An 18,941-nucleotide genomic window follows, 5' to 3' on the forward strand; every position below is an offset into this window, starting at 1 on the left:
CGACGCCCCGTCTTATCAGCCGCAGTGTCCGATGGGATTTGTAGTAACGGACTGTCCTGGATACAAAATGGCCGATGACGTTGGAAGGGCATAGTGGCGTCCAGCAACGTGCAAATGGTCCAACATTCAGCAAACAAGTGGTCCAACATTTGTTGCTCCTACCAAGTCTCAAGCACAGTGGTGGAGAAATGATGGTTTGGGCTTTTGTCGTAGCCACAAGCACCTTGCAGTTACTGTGATGGGTCCTTCAGAGAGCCAATAATTAAACTCAATGAACTGATTCAACAATAGAAAGGGTGGACCAAAACTCATCCACAATGTGCAGAGAACAAAACTAAATTTAAACAACAAAAACTGAAAAAATAGTAACCAGAAATGCTAAAAGCTAAACCAGGTCCAGGATACATGGGCAGCGACCAGTATGCCACCAAACTGAGAAATTAAATTTAATGGTGAAGATTGGAAGATTAGTAAAACTCTTACTGGAATTCATGTTTGAAAAGCTTTAAGTTTGAATATAAAGTTGTTTTCTTTAGGACGAACAGGAAATAAGAAATGAAACCAAAGTTGCGGAAACAACTTCTTTTGTGGCAGAACCTAAAGCTACAGTTTAACTGAAAATGCCAACAATGACAAGCCAGATGTTGAAAGTTAATTTCAGGATAGATTATTGTTAGATAAAATTGGATCTGATCATACTGGCTGCTGTAGTTTTGAATAACTGTATTTTTTGCTCACTGTTAATTGCAACACTTCCTGTGTCCTAAAGTTTGCTTCATGAAAGTCTGGAAAGGAGAAAGGCCAGATGTCCTTTCACTGAATATGGTTTTCATCTAAAGTGAGACTGAGCTCCTTTTTCTGATTTCCACCCAGTCCACACAATCCTGATATAATTCAAGCAAACTACCATAAACACCCAAGGCGGTTTTACTCGGAAAAAAGAGGGCAGGTTCTTGGTAAATAAAGTTCACATTTGCAAACAGATTTTTTTAAAAGGGCGAGGGGGACAGGAAACATCAATTTCTCACTTGTGCTGTTTCGGGTCAACCACACAGAATCCACAGTCTTGCATTCTTCCTGTTGTTTTTCATCCAACAAAGTCATCTCAGGATCTCAGGATCCTCAAGTCCAATCTAATGCAAGAAACCTATTTCAGTGCAAGTGTCTGGAAGTAGTAGGACTAAATCAGGTTTGTCAGTGAGAGCTTTAATTTGTTTCTGCAGCTGTGCATGCATGGTTATCATGCACAACGGCAAAACCTCCTCCAGGTTGATCTTATCAATAAACCTTTATCTACAAGTCTTTAAAGATCAACAGGAGGTGCAAGGTACATTAGAGGAAGTCTGCAAGCCGCCTCCTGTAAATAAATAAATAAATTAGACTTTATTGATCCCACAATGGAGGCATCTCTTATGGAGCAGTGGGCTGCCATCGTGCGGTGCCCAGGCAGCTTTCACGGGCTAAGGGTCTTGCTCAGGGACCCAGAGTGGCTGGCTGTGGGATTCGAACCAGGGTACTTGTGGCCTCTCCAGGACCCAAATGCTCTGCTCTCTGACCACTAGACCCCACCCAGATCCTCCATCCCTACATCCATCCTGTTCTACTGCAGCTTACCATTGGATGCTGTTTTAGGGTGAGATTAGGCTGTGCCACAAAGAGATTTAAATATGACAAGAAGTACCATTAAATTGTATCCTGCATTTCGTAGGTAGAGAATAGTGTTTCAATCCATTAAGAGAGTAGACTAAAGGAGACGGGAAAGACATGGGAAATGATATCCAGGTAGGTGAGTGGGTGAGCAAATTAAACCCAGCTTTAAGCGAATGGTGGCATCCTTTACACTGGCTCCCTGTATCTCAGAGTAGACTTTAACTATTGGCTTAGCACCAAAATACATGAAAGATTTGTTGTTGTTGTATTAACCTTCCCTACCACTCAGGTCTTCTCTTTAACGTCTACTCTACATCTGCCGGACCAGAATCAAACATGGAGATGCAGCATTCAGTTCTTATGCTCCACTAATCTGGAATAAACTCTCAAACCTGCCTTTGGCTGTTCTATTTAAACTATTAACTAAAACATCATTGATTTCAGTCTGTAGTCCAAATTTTCTTTAAATAAAGCACTAATCTAGGACGAGTCCGGTTTTTAATTCCATAGGTATGAACCTGCTGCACAAACCTTATGAGGCTTCTTTTGTATAGACTCAAAAAATGAAGAGTGGCATGTTTCCAACATTAGAGTACCAACTGGCTTCAATAAGAGGTCATTAGAACCAGAAACATTTATATAATTTCATACAAGAAGGAGCAGACATACCTGGTGCATCATGCAGCATTACATCTAAAAGTTCACTCTGTTCTGCTGGTAATTTTTTTCTGTCTTTTGTCCTTTAAAGGTTGTTCCCCACCTTCTTTGATAAACTAAGACACAACCTGGTGTGTTTTTCCTCAGACACAGATAATATCTGTGGTTCTTTTTGCTCACTTGAGTCTCACAGTCTTGTTAATAGCAGCAGCCTCACCACTCAGTGTGCAGACATTCAGGAGGACTTCAACCTGAAGTAAAGACATCATCTCTTGACAACTGAAGCTTTATTATTTTTACTTGTGCACATCAAGTCAGGAAGGATGAAGCTACAACTTTATTTGTTTAGTGCCATGAGCTATTTGCTGCTGACACATCAAGAGGAGCACATACTGGTATGGAATATTTCCATTTTCTGTTATAATTTATTTCCTTGACGTAAGCATATCACAAAAGACCTTTTTCACTTGTCTGCTTGGGTTTTAGGGACACATTTTCACTGTTCAGAATAGTTAAATGTTTGTTTCTATTTATTCACAAACCAATATTTAGCTTTTCCAGATAAAACATTTATTTCCAGCCTTTTAAACCAGCAGTGAGTATTTTCATTTAGATCAGAAAATTACAGCAGTTATTGCAGAATGTCAGTGACATGCTGTTTAGGGTGTACATATTACAGTAAACTCATTTTTGAAGGATGCTCATTATTTAAATGTTTATTATGCTGAAAGTAAGAAGAGCAGGGTAGTCAGGGAGAAAAGAAAATATGACCTCCAGTAAAGTCTAAGGCGTTACCTGTCTATAATAATATAATGTAATAATAACATGATCTGGTGTTTATCCGATTCAGGATTTATTTATAAATCCAACGTCAAGAGAACAAAAACTCAACAGATTTCACACCGTCATTTTTCATTAAAAGAATATGATGTCAAAGTAGAAAAGCTGTGGGTTAAAAACTAAGTACACCCCCTAATCCAGCAGCTTGTAGAACCACATTTAGCAAAAAAAACCTCAGAAGTTATTTTTAGTAGTATTTTATCGATCTACTGCATCGCTATCGAACAATATTATCTCCCTCTTCTTTATGAAATGTTCATTCATTGCTTGCACCAAATGTCAGCTGAGCTTTAACTGACCAGTTGGTTCATATGTGACTGTAAAATACTTTGTTATTTGGATGGGTTTATGGTCTACTTAATGCAGATTCTCAGGTCCTCTGGCTGCAACACAAGCCCAAATCATCATCCCTCCACCACTGTGCATGACAGTTGCATGCCTGTTTAAGCTGAGATGTTGTGTTTGTTCATCTCTAAAAATGGTGCTATGCGTTATGGCCAAACATGTACTTTAGTATAATTTTGCCAATGACTTAAATCCTTAGATGTCTGGCGTCGTTCAGACTTCGTGCAAACCACCACTTTTGTAAGTAGTGCAAGCTCTGACCTTGGGATGCATTCATTAGGATGTCCACTCCTGTAGATATTGCAGATGTCTGAAAAGACTTCCTCTTGTTAATAGGCTTTGTCTTTGTAGAATGATGAACTTCAGATAGTTTGGAAATGGCATTAAATCCTCCCTGGATTGATGGGCAGCAACAGTCTGTTCTCTAAGCTCATTGCTGTTGTCTTTCTACTTTGGCACTGTGTTAACATACACCTGTATGTTCCACAGCAACAAACTAACAAAACTTGTGGTTTTATAGAGGTGCTGACACTGATGATGGTCAGTTAATCAAGTTCTTTAATTTGCACCTGTTTCTGTGTTTTGTTCTCATAAGGTTAGATTTAAATTTTAAAATATGTTAAAGACCAGATCATGTTGATTATATCCTGGTATGTAAACCAGTGAAAGTAAAACAGGGTGTACTTTCTTTTTACCATGATTGTGTAGGTTTTGACTGTGTTTTTTGTCATTTCACTGTTTCTTTATCTGTGTTTATCTCAGAGCCTATCTGAAAAGTTAGTTCTGTTCCTGCTTTCTAACTTCTTCATTCTGCCACTCACCAACTGACATGATTCTGTTTTCATTTTCTTAGGATGCAATGTTCGGTTTTTTTGATTCAGCCAACACCACTTTCATTTATGATGATGATTACAAAGAATCTGCTCCCTGCAAAATGCACGTACCGGGATTTAACTCCCTTGTACTGATGGTCGTCTATATCATCGTGTTTGTGTTCAGCCTCATGGGCAACAGTGTGGTGGTCTACGTGGTCTGCTCTATGACTAAAGGCAGAACCAGCACAGATATCTACTTGATGCACCTTGCTGTGGCTGACCTACTCTTCTGTTCCACTCTCCCCCTCTGGGCCATTGACTCTCACTTCGGTTGGATCTTTGGCAACTTCCCATGCAAGCTCTTCTCAGGCTTCCAGGAGGCATCTGTGTACAGTGGGGTCTTCCTGTTGGCGTGCATCAGTGTGGACCGGTACTTTGCCATTGTGAGAGCTACACGAGTGCTGTCCTCCCGGCACCTGTTGGTAAAGGTGGTGTGCGGTGTTGTGTGGCTGACATCCGGGTTGCTGTCTCTACCTGTGGCAATTAAAAGAGAGAAAATCTTTGCTCCTGAACTGAACCAGGACATTTGCTACGATAACCTAACCGGCGAAAGCAGCGACCAGTGGCGGGTCAACATCCGAGTTCTGCGGCACACGCTAGGCTTTTTCTTACCCCTGGTAGTGATGACCATCTGCTACAGCTGGACGGTGGTGACGCTGTTCAACACTCGCAGTCAACAGAAACACAAGGCCATGCGCGTCATCTTGGCAGTAGTGCTGGCATTCGTTTTCTGCTGGCTGCCTTATAACATCACCGTGCTAATTGACTCTCTCTACCGAGGTGGAACACTCACAGAGACCTGCGAGGCCCGCTACAGAGTGGAGACCACGCTAGAGGTGACCAGGGTTTTTGCCTTCATGCACTGCATGGTGAACCCCGTGCTGTATGCCTTCATCGGGCAGAAGTTCCGGAATGAGCTGCTAACGGTTCTTTACAAACAGGGCCTGATCAGCAAGAAGGTCTGGGTGACTTACAGGAAGGGATCTGTTAGCAGTGTGGCCAGCATCAAGTCGAAACACACCTCTGTATCGATGTAAATCAATGCTGTTGGCGGGTTATTTATAAATACCCCCCATAAAGTGAACAAGCATAATCATTGTTGAAGTGCAAGAATATAGAAATTAGATCTTTTTAAGCATTCAGAAAAATCCACAACAAAGCAAAGAAAAAAAAAAACCAAAGTACTACGTCTCATTTTCAGAGGACATTAAATGTCACAGAACACTTTCTCAGTTCTAATGTTGATGAGATCTCTGAAGAACTATTAAATCAACCTGAATTGACAATTATTCTACATGATGAAATATTCCAAGATGTTTTGTCTTATAGATACTCAAACAAAAAGCGTGCCAAGAAGGAGGCTCTGGAAATGAGCATAGAACACTTACAACCCAAAACATTTTATTAAGCTATCATCTCTTCAGACTTACCTTTGGGAACCACTGGTAACTGATCTTGAGTTTCCTGGTTAGGTTTTAAGTCAATAGGGGTCCACACCATTTCACCAATGAAGGCCATATGCACACTTTCTGCTCCAAAAGCATTTAGGAGGAAAAGGAGCAATTGGGTGTGGCTAACTTAAGCACTTGATTTACTAGTCATCAGAGAGCACCTCTGTAACATACAGGAGTGTGATAACACCATGCCCTGACAGAAAAACATGACTGATTTCCTTAGAGAAGCAACACATGCTCCCCATCAATCTGGAAAGGGTTATAATTCCATTTTTAAACTAAGTAAATATGGGAAAAGACTCAAGAAATTATTCCCAGGTATAAAGTGTTTAAGACAGCAGCCAATCTGGAAGATTCCAGAAAAATCCAACCAAAGGTCAGAGGGTGTAATACTCAGAGAACTGGAAAAAAGCCCAGTTCTATCTGAATGAAACACAAAGACATCAGTAACAATGTCCTTTGAAAAGATAGGTCCTCAGTCACAGGACTATGTTAGAAGAAAATCAAACACAGTCTAACAGCACAGATACCTGTCAAGCACGGTGGTGGAGGGGTGATGAATTGGGCTTGTTTTGCTGCCACAGGATCTGGGCACCTTATGTAAGCTATGATCTTCTCTGTATACCAAAGTATTAGTATTATAGTAGAAGGCCATGAATCTGAGAGTTGAAGCTTGGGCGACATTAGTTCATGCAGGCAATGAAGAAACCTTTCATAACAAAGAGGGAGCTGAATGTCTGCAGACCTGCATAAGCTGAAGCAACGTAGGAAGGAAAAAAAGAATCGACCAAACTTTGTACAGTCTTGTTTCTTTGGGCTTACAGTCTTCAATACCTTAATACTGCTTAGAGTTTGTTAAATGACAGATGCTACAAGAAATAGAAAAGGTGTTGCACTTTTTCACTCTGAGCATTTATCCTAAAAGCTTCTTCAAAGCTTCACGTTGGAGTCTAATGTCAAAATCCAAATATAATGAGTGGCCTCTGCAGCTCTTCTCGTTTTTAGAGTGTGATGTTTGGCTTTTGAATCAACATCTTCACAATCTTTTAATAAAATTAAATGTCAAAATGTTTCCATGAAATATTTTCCATCACTAAGAAATGTGCAAGCTGCAGAGTGTGAGTTGCTGCACAGCTTTAGTCATATGTGCAATTATCAAGATATACATGTTTTCTGAAGCATGGGGACTCTCAATATAAAGCAGATATTTAAATATCCTGTGTTTCAGGGTGTCACTTTGCTATTACACCTATTGAGAAAAAATCAGATAAAAAATATTTCAGACAGGAAGAGGTGGTGAAACTTGTTTTCTGTTTTCACCACTAAAGAACAGTGTGACTTCTTTGATGAATGACTTTAATTTAGCAAACATTTCTGTAGAAACATCTTCTGCTTCTTTGTTATCACTGTTTTCATCTGAATCTAATTTTCTTTGATTGTATTTAACTTCATTTTTTTATTTTCCAGCAACATTTTCTTATTGTTCTTAATTAAATTTATTCTGTACGGATCCAAATATATTGAATAACACATCTATTTTTATGAAATACTGTCTGATGTATCTACAAAGTGGCTTGATATTAATTACACAAATAGCGACATCAAAATGTACTGCACAGTTTATCTTTGCAGGATCCCAAACCTCAAGGAGAGTTGCAGCAAAGAACCGACATTTGCTTAAGTGTTGCTTCATTCACAGGGTTTCGGTCAAGTTCCTGTTTTTCTATGTGGTTTCGAAGTGTTGTTGTTGTCAGTACCTGACATGTTGAAGTCAAAAAAGGAAAAAACAGGAGACAAATTTAGACCAAATTTATCTGTCAAAATCTTTGTTATCATGAACGTGTGAATATTACTTCAAAGAAATAATTTCTGGTGTGAAACGGAGATCAGTGTTTTTAAATGCTTTCTGGGAAACTTGCACCATACGCACACAGACCCGGTGTACATCTGATGAAAAACAAGTGATAAAGGATGTGTATAACAATGACATTTTCAGCTTCTTCTGGAGTTTGACATTGTACTTTCATTTTATGAGTAGTTTGAGGCAGCGGTTTGGTACCAAATAATGTAGTTGATCTAATTTAGAAACTGTCCCACCGTCACCACGTAAAAGACAGAATGTATTCAAACCCGCATCAAGTGTTACACATCTTATCTGTTGGTTATCTGAACACATTGTTGTATTAGTTTGTCGTAATCAGGGGTTGTTTGCTGCCTGTTGCCATCACACCTTAGAATTCCTGCAGGACAGCAAGTAGTTCAGTAATTTGTCCTGAAATGTTTTTGTATAAAGTTCATTATTGTGTTCATTATTTTGATATTTAATCTGATTACTCATGAGACTTCAAGTTGGTGCAGCTGCCTTGCCTTGCAGCACCGTCAAATTCTGCATGTCCTCCCCGTTCCTGTGTGAGATCACATCAGGGTTTATACATACATTTATATTCAATAAATAGAAATATGTTTTAAAGTTTCTGTAATTGAATTCACTGAGTGAAACACATGATATAGATTAATTACTCAGACTGATGTTTTCAAGCCTTTATTTCTGGTTGGTATGGTGATTTTCCATCTGCAGCTAATAAAAACGTGACATTTAAGATTAGAATATCACATCAGACAATAAAAAAACAGTTGTTGCACAGAAATGAGGGTTTCATAAAAAGTCCATCAAATAAGCCTTAAAGCATGTCAACGTGGCATCTATCCTGTGAACCCAAAACCAATAATGCGTATAGATTTTATTCCACATGTCAGAGGTTTCTGATTCTAGTTTTAGTCATGATATCAGAGTGGGTTGAAAGTGGAACAGGCCACATTGTTGTGGAGAGGAAGTGTTGAGAAATGTGGTTTACATTGACACCATCTAGTGGAGTATTTGTGGGGAACCGAACATACATCTATCATCATCTACAATTTAATATAAAATTTATTTTTCTGTGTTCTTTTTGTGTCTTTGCTCTGTTCTCTCAAACCCCCAGTCGGTCGTAGCAGATGGCCGCTCACACTGAGCCTGGTTCTGGTTCTGCTGGAGGTTTCTTCCTGTTAAAAGGGAGTTTTTCCTCTCCACTGTCGCTACATGCATGGTCAGTATGAGGGATTGCTGCAAAGTCAACGCCAGTGACTGTCCACTGTCTCTACATGCTCATCCAGGAGGAGTGATTGCTGCAAGTCACTGACTGGATGCAATCTGCTGGGTTTCCTTAGACAGAAAAACTTTTACCAATTTGAATAAATAACTGAATCTAACTGCACTGTTTGATAACTTGAATCAATTAGAATGTATGTACTTGACTTGAAATCTGTATGATTTGATTGAATTGACTTTGTTAAGTGCCTTAAGATGACATTTTGTGAATTGGAGCTATATAAATAAAACTGAAATAAATTGTTTTCATATATTTGCATTGAAATCTTTCTATAAAAGCACAGTGACATGTCAAAGGTGTTTCTACACAGAACAGCAGGATCTGATACAGATGTGTCTCTGGAACACCCAAAACGCAAAATCAGAGGCTGAAAAGTCAGGAGAAAGTTAATAAACGAACATGAACCTGATTTATTTTACTGTTGAACAACTGCAACACTTTCAGTTCATCTGAAATGTTAACGAACCTCAAATCTGAATATTTACAGAGGTTTAAGGAAGGTTAATAAGTGAGAACAAGCAACTCTAAATAAATAAAAAAAATACATACATATATATTGTAACAGCGATTTGAATAAAAGTCCGGCTTTCTAAGGTGGTAATCGCAGAGAGCGATGCTGTCTTGTAACCCTAACTGATAGGCCTGAAAAGCCTTAACTGGTAGCCTAAACAATATTTAGTGACAAAAATTAAATATGCAAGTTTAGGATTACTCCAGTCTTGTGTTTTTAATCACTGATAATGTGAAGATTGAGTACAGGGAAAGGAACTACGTGATACGAAAAAACATCAACTGAAGGGAAAACACTTAGTTTGATTAGCTATCTCCTATCTAGCAAAAGGAGCTAATAGAAATGTCCAGGACAATTAATCTACTAAACTAATTATCCTTACTGAGCAGTATAAACAACAAACTCTCAACAAAAACACCACATAAACCGATTCAAAACGTAGCTTATGAGGTTTCTCAGTGCTTACAGAAACACCAGTTATAACTCTTCTGAACATTACTTACAAAAATAGCAGCGCCCCAAGTGGTGAGTCCAGGAACTACACCACAGTCCTGCCTTCAGAACATTTTATACATATATATTTATAATGTATATATATATATATATATATATATACATTATATATATATATATATATATATATATATATATATATATATATGTGTGTATATATATATAATATACACACATATATATATATATATATATATACACACATATAATGTGTGTATATATATATATATATATATATACATTATATATATATATATATATGTATATATATATATATATATATATATACATATATATATATATATACATATATATATATATATATATATATGTGTATATATAAGCTCTCCTGTTGAAGGACTCATAGGTTCCCTGCAGGGTTTATGTCTGGTGAGGAAGGGAGCCATGTTATTATCTCTCATTTATAAGGCCTTCATTAGCTAGTACCTCGATGTGCATGATGGACTACTGCCCTCCATAAAAATGTTGATCCTCTTGACTGTTGCAATTTTTTTCCTTCACCGCAGCTTTAAATAAATGTCATCTAAAAATTGTCAGGAGGTTCTGAGAGTTGATTTTTAGTCCATCTTCAACTCAAAAAGATCTAACTAGTTCAGCTTTAATAATACCAACCCTTACCAGTACCCCACCTCCACCTGGATGTTGGTCTCCTTAGACTATGCCCTTCCTCTTTACAGGAACACATACAGTATCACCAGATATGCTTACATCCAATGAGCAGTTGAGTTTATACACCTTGGAGTTAAAACTTATGAATAGATGTGATGACATATTCAAGGCAGGAGCACATTTCAGCAACAAAACAATACAAAGTGCTTTTTATGATGAAAACATGTGAAATTTAGAAAAAAAAAACTTAAAGATTACATTGCAGACATACTTAAAGACAGCCAATAAAAGTAGGGAAAGATACTGCTAGTTTCTAATTTTCAAACCTAGACTGACTCTTATAGAGAAGAGCGTTATTTTTTTATATTTTAAGTTTCTATGACTTCAGTCTCTCAAGCAATAAAAACAAAAACACCACTTTAATATGCTCCTTGCGGAGAAAAGAACAAACGGAAGATGTATATAGGAGTAAAGTAACAACAATAGCTGTAACATTGTTTTGTGTTTTAGGGACTTTGAGCTCTTCCTTATTTAAAATTAATTTCACAGTTTAACAGAAAGCAGATCAACATCCTGTTTTAGCTCAGGTTCAAGCTCCTTTCCGCTCATTCTCTGAAATCTTCACTTTTTGTTTCATTGCTTCGGATTTTCAGCAGTTTGACCCGCAGGGGGCGGGGACACGCTTGTGCGTAAGGCCGATCGACGTTGCCACGGTAACGGCATAAAAACAGCTCCGCTAAACCTCTGTAGATTTCCGCGAGGATAAACTGCGTCAAAAGTGTCCCGCTGAAGGTTTGTTATCAAGGATATTCCATCATCACTGAGGTAATCCGGCTGAAAACTGAATGGCAGTCCTGAGTCCATTTTACAGCTTTTACTTTGACCGGACTGAAAAGAGCGTTAGCGGTTGAATGGGCTAAAAACATTGTCAATTAAACAAGTAATGCAGGACTGCTTCCGCTTTGGCCTCAAAATAAAAGCACCGTTTTCTGGAACTCGTTGAAACCGTGATCTGTTCTCAGTTAATAATAATTATCAGTCAGTTTGCAGACTATCTTTGGTCTTATTTTGATTCTTTTTTTATGTTATTTTACAAAACTGCACTTGAGTCAATTGTTCTGTGTTTTAACTGACCTCCTTTTTCAAGCATGTAAATTTCAAACATATAAATAATAAAATGAGATAAGGTTATCGTTATTATTCATTAGAAGGAAGTAAGATGCAGTTTACACTTTTTTTAGAACTAGTTTGTAGGTTTACATGTCAATCATTTTTAATATAGCAATTAATACCAGGGTACATCTAAATACAAATCCACACACACACAATACAAACATAAACCAGTAAATACTTTGAAAATCATGACAGCAAACAACCATCACTACACTGAGTTATACAGTCATTAAAATAAATATCCCAATAGTAAATTTATTTTTTCTCTGAAATCTGTGATTTCTTTCATGAAATATGTTCGAACTAATGTGGTAAACCATATACAGGTCCTTCTCAAAATATTAGCATATTGTGATAAAGTTAATTATTTTCCATAATGTCATGATGAAAATTTAACATTCATATATTTTAGATTCATTGCACACTAACAGAAATATTTCAGGTCTTTTATTGTCTTAATACGGATGATTTTGGCATACAGCTCATGAAAACCTAAAATTCCTATCTCACAAAATTAGCATATTTCATCTGACCAATAAAAGAAAAGTGTTTTTAATACAAAAAACGTCAACCTTCAAATAATAATGTACAGTTATGCACTCAATACTTGGTCAGGAATCCTTTTGCAGAAATGACCGCTTCAATGCGGCGTGGCATGGAGGCAATCAGTCTGTGGCACTGCTGAGGTCTTATGGAGGCCCAGGATGCTTCGATAGCGGCCTTTAGCTCATCCAGAGTGTTGGGTCTTGAGTCTCTCAATGTTCTCTTCACAATATCCCACAGATTCTCTATGGGGTTCAGGTCAGGAGAGTTGGCAGGCCAATTGAGCACAGTGATACCATGGTCAGTAAACCATTTACCAGTGGTTTTGGCACTGTGAGCAGGTGCCAGGTCGTGCTGAAAAATGAAATCTTCATCTCCATAAAGCTTTTCAGCAGATGGAAGCATGAAGTGCTCCAAAATCTCCTGATAGCTAGCTGCATTGACCCTGCCCTTGATAAAACACAGTGGACCAACACCAGCAGCTGACACGGCACCCCAGACCATCACTGACTGTGGGTACTTGACACTGGACTTCTGGCATTTTGGCATTTCCTTCTCCCCAGTCTTCCTCCAGACTCTGGCACCTTGATTTCCGAATGACATGCAGAATTTGCTTTCATCCGAAAAAAGTACTTTGGACCACTGAGCAACAGTCCAGTGCTGCTTCTCTGTAGCCCAGGTCAGGCGCTGCTGCCGCTGTTTCTGGTTCAAAAGTGGCTTGACCTGGGGAATGCAGCACCTGTAGTCCATTTCCTGCACACGCCTGTGCACGGTGGCTCTGGATGTTTCTACTCCAGACTCAGTCCACTGCTTCCGCAGGTCCCCCAAGGTCTGGAATCGGCCCTTCTCCACAATCTTCCTCAGGGTCCGGTCACCTCTTCTCGTTGTGCAGCGTTGTCAATAGTGGCCTTCGGGACAGCAGTCAGGTCGGCAGTCTTATCCATGATTGGGGTTTTGAGTGATGAACTAGGCTGGGAGTTTTAAAGGCCTCAGGAATCTTTTGCAGGTGTTTAGAGTTAACTCGTTGATTCAGATGATTAGGTTCATAGCTCGTTTAGAGACCCTTTTAATGATATGCTAATTTTGTGAGATAGGAATTTTGGGTTTTCATGAGCTGTATGCCAAAATCATCCGTATTAAGACAATAAAAGACCTGAAATATTTCAGTTAGTGTGCAATGAATCTAAAATATATGAATGTTAAATTTTCATCATGACATTATGGAAAATAATTAACTTTATCACAATATGCTAATATTTTGAGAAGGACCTGTAAATCCATGTTGCCTTTTAGAAAGTAGTTGGTATTTATTGGTTAATGTTTCAAGTCTGGCCTGAAAACGTTTTATCTAATTTATTTTTAGAAGCAGAGGAACAAGCCTGTAATTTATGAAGTGGTTCACTGGTTTTCTTTAACAGATTGACCTTAGCTCCTTTTATGATGTCAGGGAATGTTTCAAATGATCTGTTGAAGATGTGCTGGGATAAAAAAAAGCAAAGAACTAAAAGCATCACTGTGGAAAAAGTCAGCTGTAAGAACTGAACTGTTTTAAGAGTGAAAATAAACCGAGCTATAAATAATCGACCTACAGCAACCACACAGAACCATTTCTATAAACGCTGCACCTCTTTGTAAACAGAGAGAAACGATTTCTTTATAAAGCATAATATTAAAAAATGAACATATTTTAATCCATACTAAATAAATCATCAGAATAGGTTCTAATAATTCTGAAACCTTGGTATGTGAAAATAAGTTTGTCTTAGTTCTGTTCATCCCAGTTAAAAAAAACACATAAAATTATAAAATTACTAAATATTTGACATGATCAGCTTTTAAAGCATTTTCAGTGTAAATATATTTGAAAGAAATGTGTTTTGTGGTTAATAATCTCAGTCACAGTATGTGACAAATCCTTTTATTCTGAAATTGAATCCCTAGCACCGGAAGTTGATTAGCAGACACTGCAGTAGCTTAGCATGCTATCTTTAGCAGCGTTTCTTCAGAGTTGGTCATTGAGGTTCTGCTGTAAATATTTCTCTGTTCCAGCAAACAGAAACGTACCTTTATGACGATCTGCAGGTTAACACCGGGGCTAGCAGCTTAGATTTAAACCTTTTTCTGTTGGACCTCAGCAGGTTCGGAACCAGTCAGGATGTCCAGTGACCTCGCTGGCGTGTGGGAGGTAGCGCTGAGTGACGGAGTCCACAGGATCGAGTTTGAACATGGGACAACCACCGGGAAAAGAGTGATCCTTGTGGACGGAAAGGTCAGTTTCCGGGTCCGCTTACAGTACTGTACCTTTTAAAGAATTTTGGAAAGCCCAGATGATGATGATGATGATCTAAGCTTCTGATAGGTTCATTCACAACATTTGACATCAATGGAGGCCCACCTGTGGATGTATTTTAAGGCAACACTTGAAGCACACTGTTTCCTTGTGTGACATCATGGAAAAATCAAAAGAAATCAGCCAGGATGTCATGAAAAGACATCACGTCTTTGGGGACAATTTCCAGATGCCTGAATGTGCCATGTTCATCTTTTCAAAGGATTTTAGGCAAATATAAAGAGCAAGGGAACAATCACACTATTCAGGAAGAAGACGGTTCTGTATCCCACCGAGGAACGTGTTTAGTTCACCTTGTGAAGATATTGGCTGAAGCTGGTGAGAAAGTGTCTTTACAGTACTATAGATGGGCTGTAAGGCCACTCGTTGAAGAAGAAGTCATTAAAAGCCAGATTATACTTTGCAAAATGCACTGCTTAATTTCTGTGTTCTGATGAAACTAAAATTAAAGTGTTTTGGCCATGATGACCGTTACATTTGGAGGAAAGATTAGGGAAGCTTCCAAGCCTAAGAACACGGCAGTGGCAGCATCATGATGTGTGGCTGCTTTGTTGCAGGAAGGACTGGTGCACTTCATAAACTAGATGGCATCATGGGGGTAGAACATTATGTGGAAACATTGATGGACAGTGACACAAGCACACTGCCAGACTTGTTACAAAGAGGCTTAAATACAACAACGCCAATGTTTTGGAGGGGCCATCACAAAGCCCTGATGTCAGGCCCAGAGAAAATGTGTGGAGTCTGTGAACAAACCGGTTCTGTCAGGAGGAATGGGTCAAACTTCCAGCAAATTATTGTGAGAAATGATCTTTCTTGTGGTTCTGACATTTAGCAAGTAGAAATAATTAGTTGTAATCCTAACTGACATAAAACCATAAAGCGAAGTCGGATTTGATGAAAAGGTTCTATTTCTTTTATATGGGGTATGTAAACATCTGGTTTCATCTGTATGAATGTTTTTGTTACATAAGGTGTCTGATTGGTTTAGATAAACAGGAAGCACCTATCTATGTCCTGTTAAGCCCAAACGTATTCATACCCCTGGTAGATGTAGGTTTAAAGTAATCTTTAAACTTTACCAGCATGTTTCTTCTGACTGGAAGTAATGGTTTTGGAGCGGCTCAGTTCTGGCTGGAGACTGCCACCTCGAAGACTTAAAGCTCATCAGCAAAGATACATTGAGAATTGTACCAGCAGAAACACGCCAACAAAGCATGCATGTGTGTCCAGTGAAGGTAGCCAGTGATTCCCATTTAGCCTGGTTTTCAGGAGGTTCTGAGGCGGGACTGGATGTTTAAACTCGTCGGGAAGGAGACTTTCAACGTGGGCCAGTCAGACACCAAAGCCACCATCAACATTGATGCGGTCAGCGGCTTCGCCTACGAGTACACGCTGGAGATCAACGGGAAGAGCCTGAAGCAGTACATGGAGAACAGATCGAAGATCACCAGCACCTGGCTGCTCAACCTGGACGGGATTGACTGCAGAGTGGTTCTGGGTGAGCCCGGTTTAACCTCTTTTTAATGTTTGCTTTGCCAGTATTAATCAGCAGAGGAGCATCCTCGCCTCTGAGTGAGAGTTTATGCCAAATATCCATCTACCTTAGCTTTACTTGTTCATTCATATTACCTAGAAGGACTTGATATTTAGAGTGCTGTGATTTCTGCGCCACAGAATTGCGCTCTCGTATTAATGCTAAGCTCGTTAACTGCTTTAAGCACCACGCCATCCGCTGCCACCCGTCCTAACTGGACAGGCTAATCCCTTTTCTAATCACGCTGCTTGTAGCTAATCAGATGGTGTACCTGATCAGCTAATCCATACATAACATTTAAAAAAAACCAAACAGCAGTTTGATGTGTGTAATCCACACAACTCAGAGTTATAGACACTCCCACTTCTCTAAGCTATAGAAAAAGCAAGTGATGTTGTACAGAAATGGGTTAGCTGCTTTTGGCTTTATTTGTGAAAGTGAAATCATGGTTGGAGGCATCAAACCTGTTGGGTATCCTAAATGTTTGAAATAATGAGAAAGAAATGTTACAAGGAAACCTTAATTGGTCACATTTGCATTGATTCTTCTGTAGTGGTGCGACACAAAGGGCATGCAAGAGCTGCAGCTCACATGAAGCAGAATCTGTGGATTTGTCCAAAAACATCTGTTGCAGCCTGGCTGCTGTGATCAAATGATTTTTGCTGGTGTGTTAAATGCACAGGAAGCTAATGTGGGAGATTTATTGTTCTATGGTAACATCGTCTTCCCGTGCAACTGAAACAAATGGGTGATACGCTATAGTGTGTTTGGACAAATCCAGCTCCCAGTTATATTCCTCTATCCTCCCAGTCCCCTCCCAGTCCCACTCCTCTACCTCCCAGGGCCCTGTAGACAGGTCGATACTGAACTCCTTCACTGTTGTTACTTTCAGAGAAAGACACCATGGATGTGTGGTGTAATGGAGAGAAGATTGAGACTGCAGTAAGTTTTCATAATTAATCTAAGAAATAATCCATAACAGATTATAGAAATGTACATTTTATTTCTGTCCCGTAGAGAAACAAAGAGCCAAAATTTAAACATAAAAAATGATTGTTTGTTTCTTCATGGCTGCTGCTGTGATCCGTGTCTGCAGGGGGAGTTTGTGGACGACGGCACGGAGACACATTTCACGCTGGGAGACCACAACTGCTGCGTGAAAGCTGTGAGCAGCGGGAAGAGACGAGACGGCATCATTCACACTCTGCTTGTAGACGGCACAGAGATCGCTGAATGCACCGAGTGAATTTTATTCCTGACTTGGTTTTTGTCAGGAAGCAGACTGTAAAGATTTCCTTAAAAAGGTTGGAAGGCAGCAGTTTGTGGACGTCCACACTGTGCAGATATAATAGCCATACTGTCTGTGTAGTGACAGGACAGGAGCTGCAGTCTGAGCAGATAGAAATGTCAATCATAAGATTTACTGTCTCTAAAGGTTTACATTAATATTAAGAGATTTTTTAGGCCTAAAGATGTAATTTATAAGTTAGAAATACTGTCCATTCTCTGTCGTTGAACACCTACTGTCTGGTGTCATTCTGATGGAAACAGAACCTTCTTCCGGACTTCCATCCTCTGTGGTTTAATGTTGTATTGTGGGCTATTGATGTACCCGAATGAATATTTCTCTGCCTGTTTTCTCTGCTTGGAATCTTCTCCATTTATCGGGCCAATCAGTTGCTTCAGGCAGAGGTAAAAAGCTGCTGTGGTGTCTGAAGAAAATGAGGCTCCATCTTGTCCTGCTGACCGCTCCAACCGTTTTACACAATCATTCGGATTCATTAGTCAATGCTGACCATAGAAAACTACATACACCACACCTGTTAACTGGGTGGAGACTTCCTGTTTGTCCTTGAAGAACTGTGAACTGTATGTGGGCTGTTATGTTGTGGCTGTTTCAGTTAAACCTTTTCTGTATATTTATAGAGAAACTGGGTGAATACTCAAAGCTTTTGTGTTAGAACTGTCTGAATGTTTAAGTTAATGTCACTGGAGCAGAGGTCCAATTAAAGGTCAAATCCTGTTCTTTCTGAGGTCAGATGTTTGATGTCTCATTTAAAACTATGTGGGGCAGAAGTTTTTAAAGCTTCTTTTTATGTTTGTCAGAGTTTAAAATGTCAACTTGATTTATATTGCAGCACAAAGCCACACAACGTGCTTTCTAGACAAAACCTGCTGATAAAATTTACAAATGCACATCTGCAGAATCCAAACACACTTTAATAACATACGGTATTTATCTAAAACAGGATGGTTACACAACATTTCCCTTTGGGATAAATAAAGTATTTTTGAATAAAAATTTGAAACAGCTATTTAATATGTATTTAAAACGTTTCTAATCTGTTTGGATATGGAGCATCTCTGAAATCTATGGGAAGTGAATTCCATCCTATCAGACCACAAACACAGCTTCCTTATTACTGAGTACTAATAGAAGTGAATGATTATTATCTGTGGACCTGAGTAATATAATTTACCGCTTTGTACACAAATAAGATTTTAAAGTTGACTGCATTCTGCAGGCAACCGGAGGAGCGTTCGGAGAACCAGAGTAATATATTTTCAGATTTCTTAGTGTCTTTCAGATTATGGTCAGCTGATGTTAATGTAGTCTACATGTTGCAGAGTTTGGAGACAAGTCCAGCCTACTTGTGACAAACAGACATTTATTAAATCTGTAGCTGATCAGATTTTCACAGAAACTAGTCATG

The 18,941-nt window shown here is 38.9% G+C and overlaps 2 protein-coding genes across 6 annotated transcripts; both read left to right on the forward strand.

Moving 5' to 3' along the window:
• The first annotated feature begins 2,104 nt into the window (after positions 1 to 2,104).
• cxcr2 (chemokine (C-X-C motif) receptor 2) lies at positions 2,105 to 8,855 on the forward strand. Its single transcript, XM_047369954.1, has 2 exons — positions 2,105 to 2,702; positions 4,346 to 8,855. The coding sequence occupies exons 1-2, from the start codon at positions 2,631 to 2,633 to the stop codon at positions 5,402 to 5,404; spliced, it is 1,131 nt and encodes a 376-aa protein (XP_047225910.1). The 5' UTR covers positions 2,105 to 2,630; the 3' UTR covers positions 5,405 to 8,855.
• Positions 8,856 to 11,284: 2,429 nt separating this feature from the next.
• Positions 11,285 to 18,260, forward strand: faima (Fas apoptotic inhibitory molecule a). Of its 5 annotated transcripts, none has more exons than XM_047369909.1 (5): positions 11,285 to 11,416; positions 14,479 to 14,609; positions 15,963 to 16,191; positions 17,120 to 17,169; positions 17,324 to 18,260. In XM_047369909.1, exons 2-5 carry the CDS (start codon positions 14,496 to 14,498, stop codon positions 17,471 to 17,473), a joined length of 543 nt encoding a protein of 180 aa, XP_047225865.1. In that variant the 5' UTR covers positions 11,285 to 11,416; positions 14,479 to 14,495; the 3' UTR covers positions 17,474 to 18,260. The 5 variants fall into 5 exon arrangements, with proteins under 5 accessions (XP_047225865.1, XP_047225866.1, XP_047225862.1 ...); XM_047369910.1 differs by having other exon boundaries at positions 11,286 to 11,416; positions 14,476 to 14,609; XM_047369906.1 differs by having other exon boundaries at positions 11,300 to 11,449.
• Positions 18,261 to 18,941: the final 681 nt, after the last annotated feature.

This window comes from Girardinichthys multiradiatus, chromosome 7, assembly GCF_021462225.1.
Source record: "Girardinichthys multiradiatus isolate DD_20200921_A chromosome 7, DD_fGirMul_XY1, whole genome shotgun sequence".
NCBI classification, from domain to species: domain Eukaryota; kingdom Metazoa; phylum Chordata; class Actinopteri; order Cyprinodontiformes; family Goodeidae; genus Girardinichthys; species Girardinichthys multiradiatus.

Coding starts and splice junctions, on each gene's coding strand:
- cxcr2 (XM_047369954.1), top strand. CDS start 2,631: ATGAAGCTACAACTTTATTTGTTTAGTGCCATGAGCTATTTGCTGCTG. Junction 2,703..4,345: donor ATCAAGAGGAGCACATACTG/GTATGGAATATT, acceptor TCATTTTCTTAG/GATGCAATGTTCGGTTTTTT.
- faima (XM_047369909.1), top strand. CDS start 14,496: ATGTCCAGTGACCTCGCTGGCGTGTGGGAGGTAGCGCTGAGTGACGGA. Junction 16,192..17,119: donor TGACTGCAGAGTGGTTCTGG/GTGAGCCCGGTT, acceptor TGTTACTTTCAG/AGAAAGACACCATGGATGTG. Junction 17,170..17,323: donor GAGAGAAGATTGAGACTGCA/GTAAGTTTTCAT, acceptor CCGTGTCTGCAG/GGGGAGTTTGTGGACGACGG.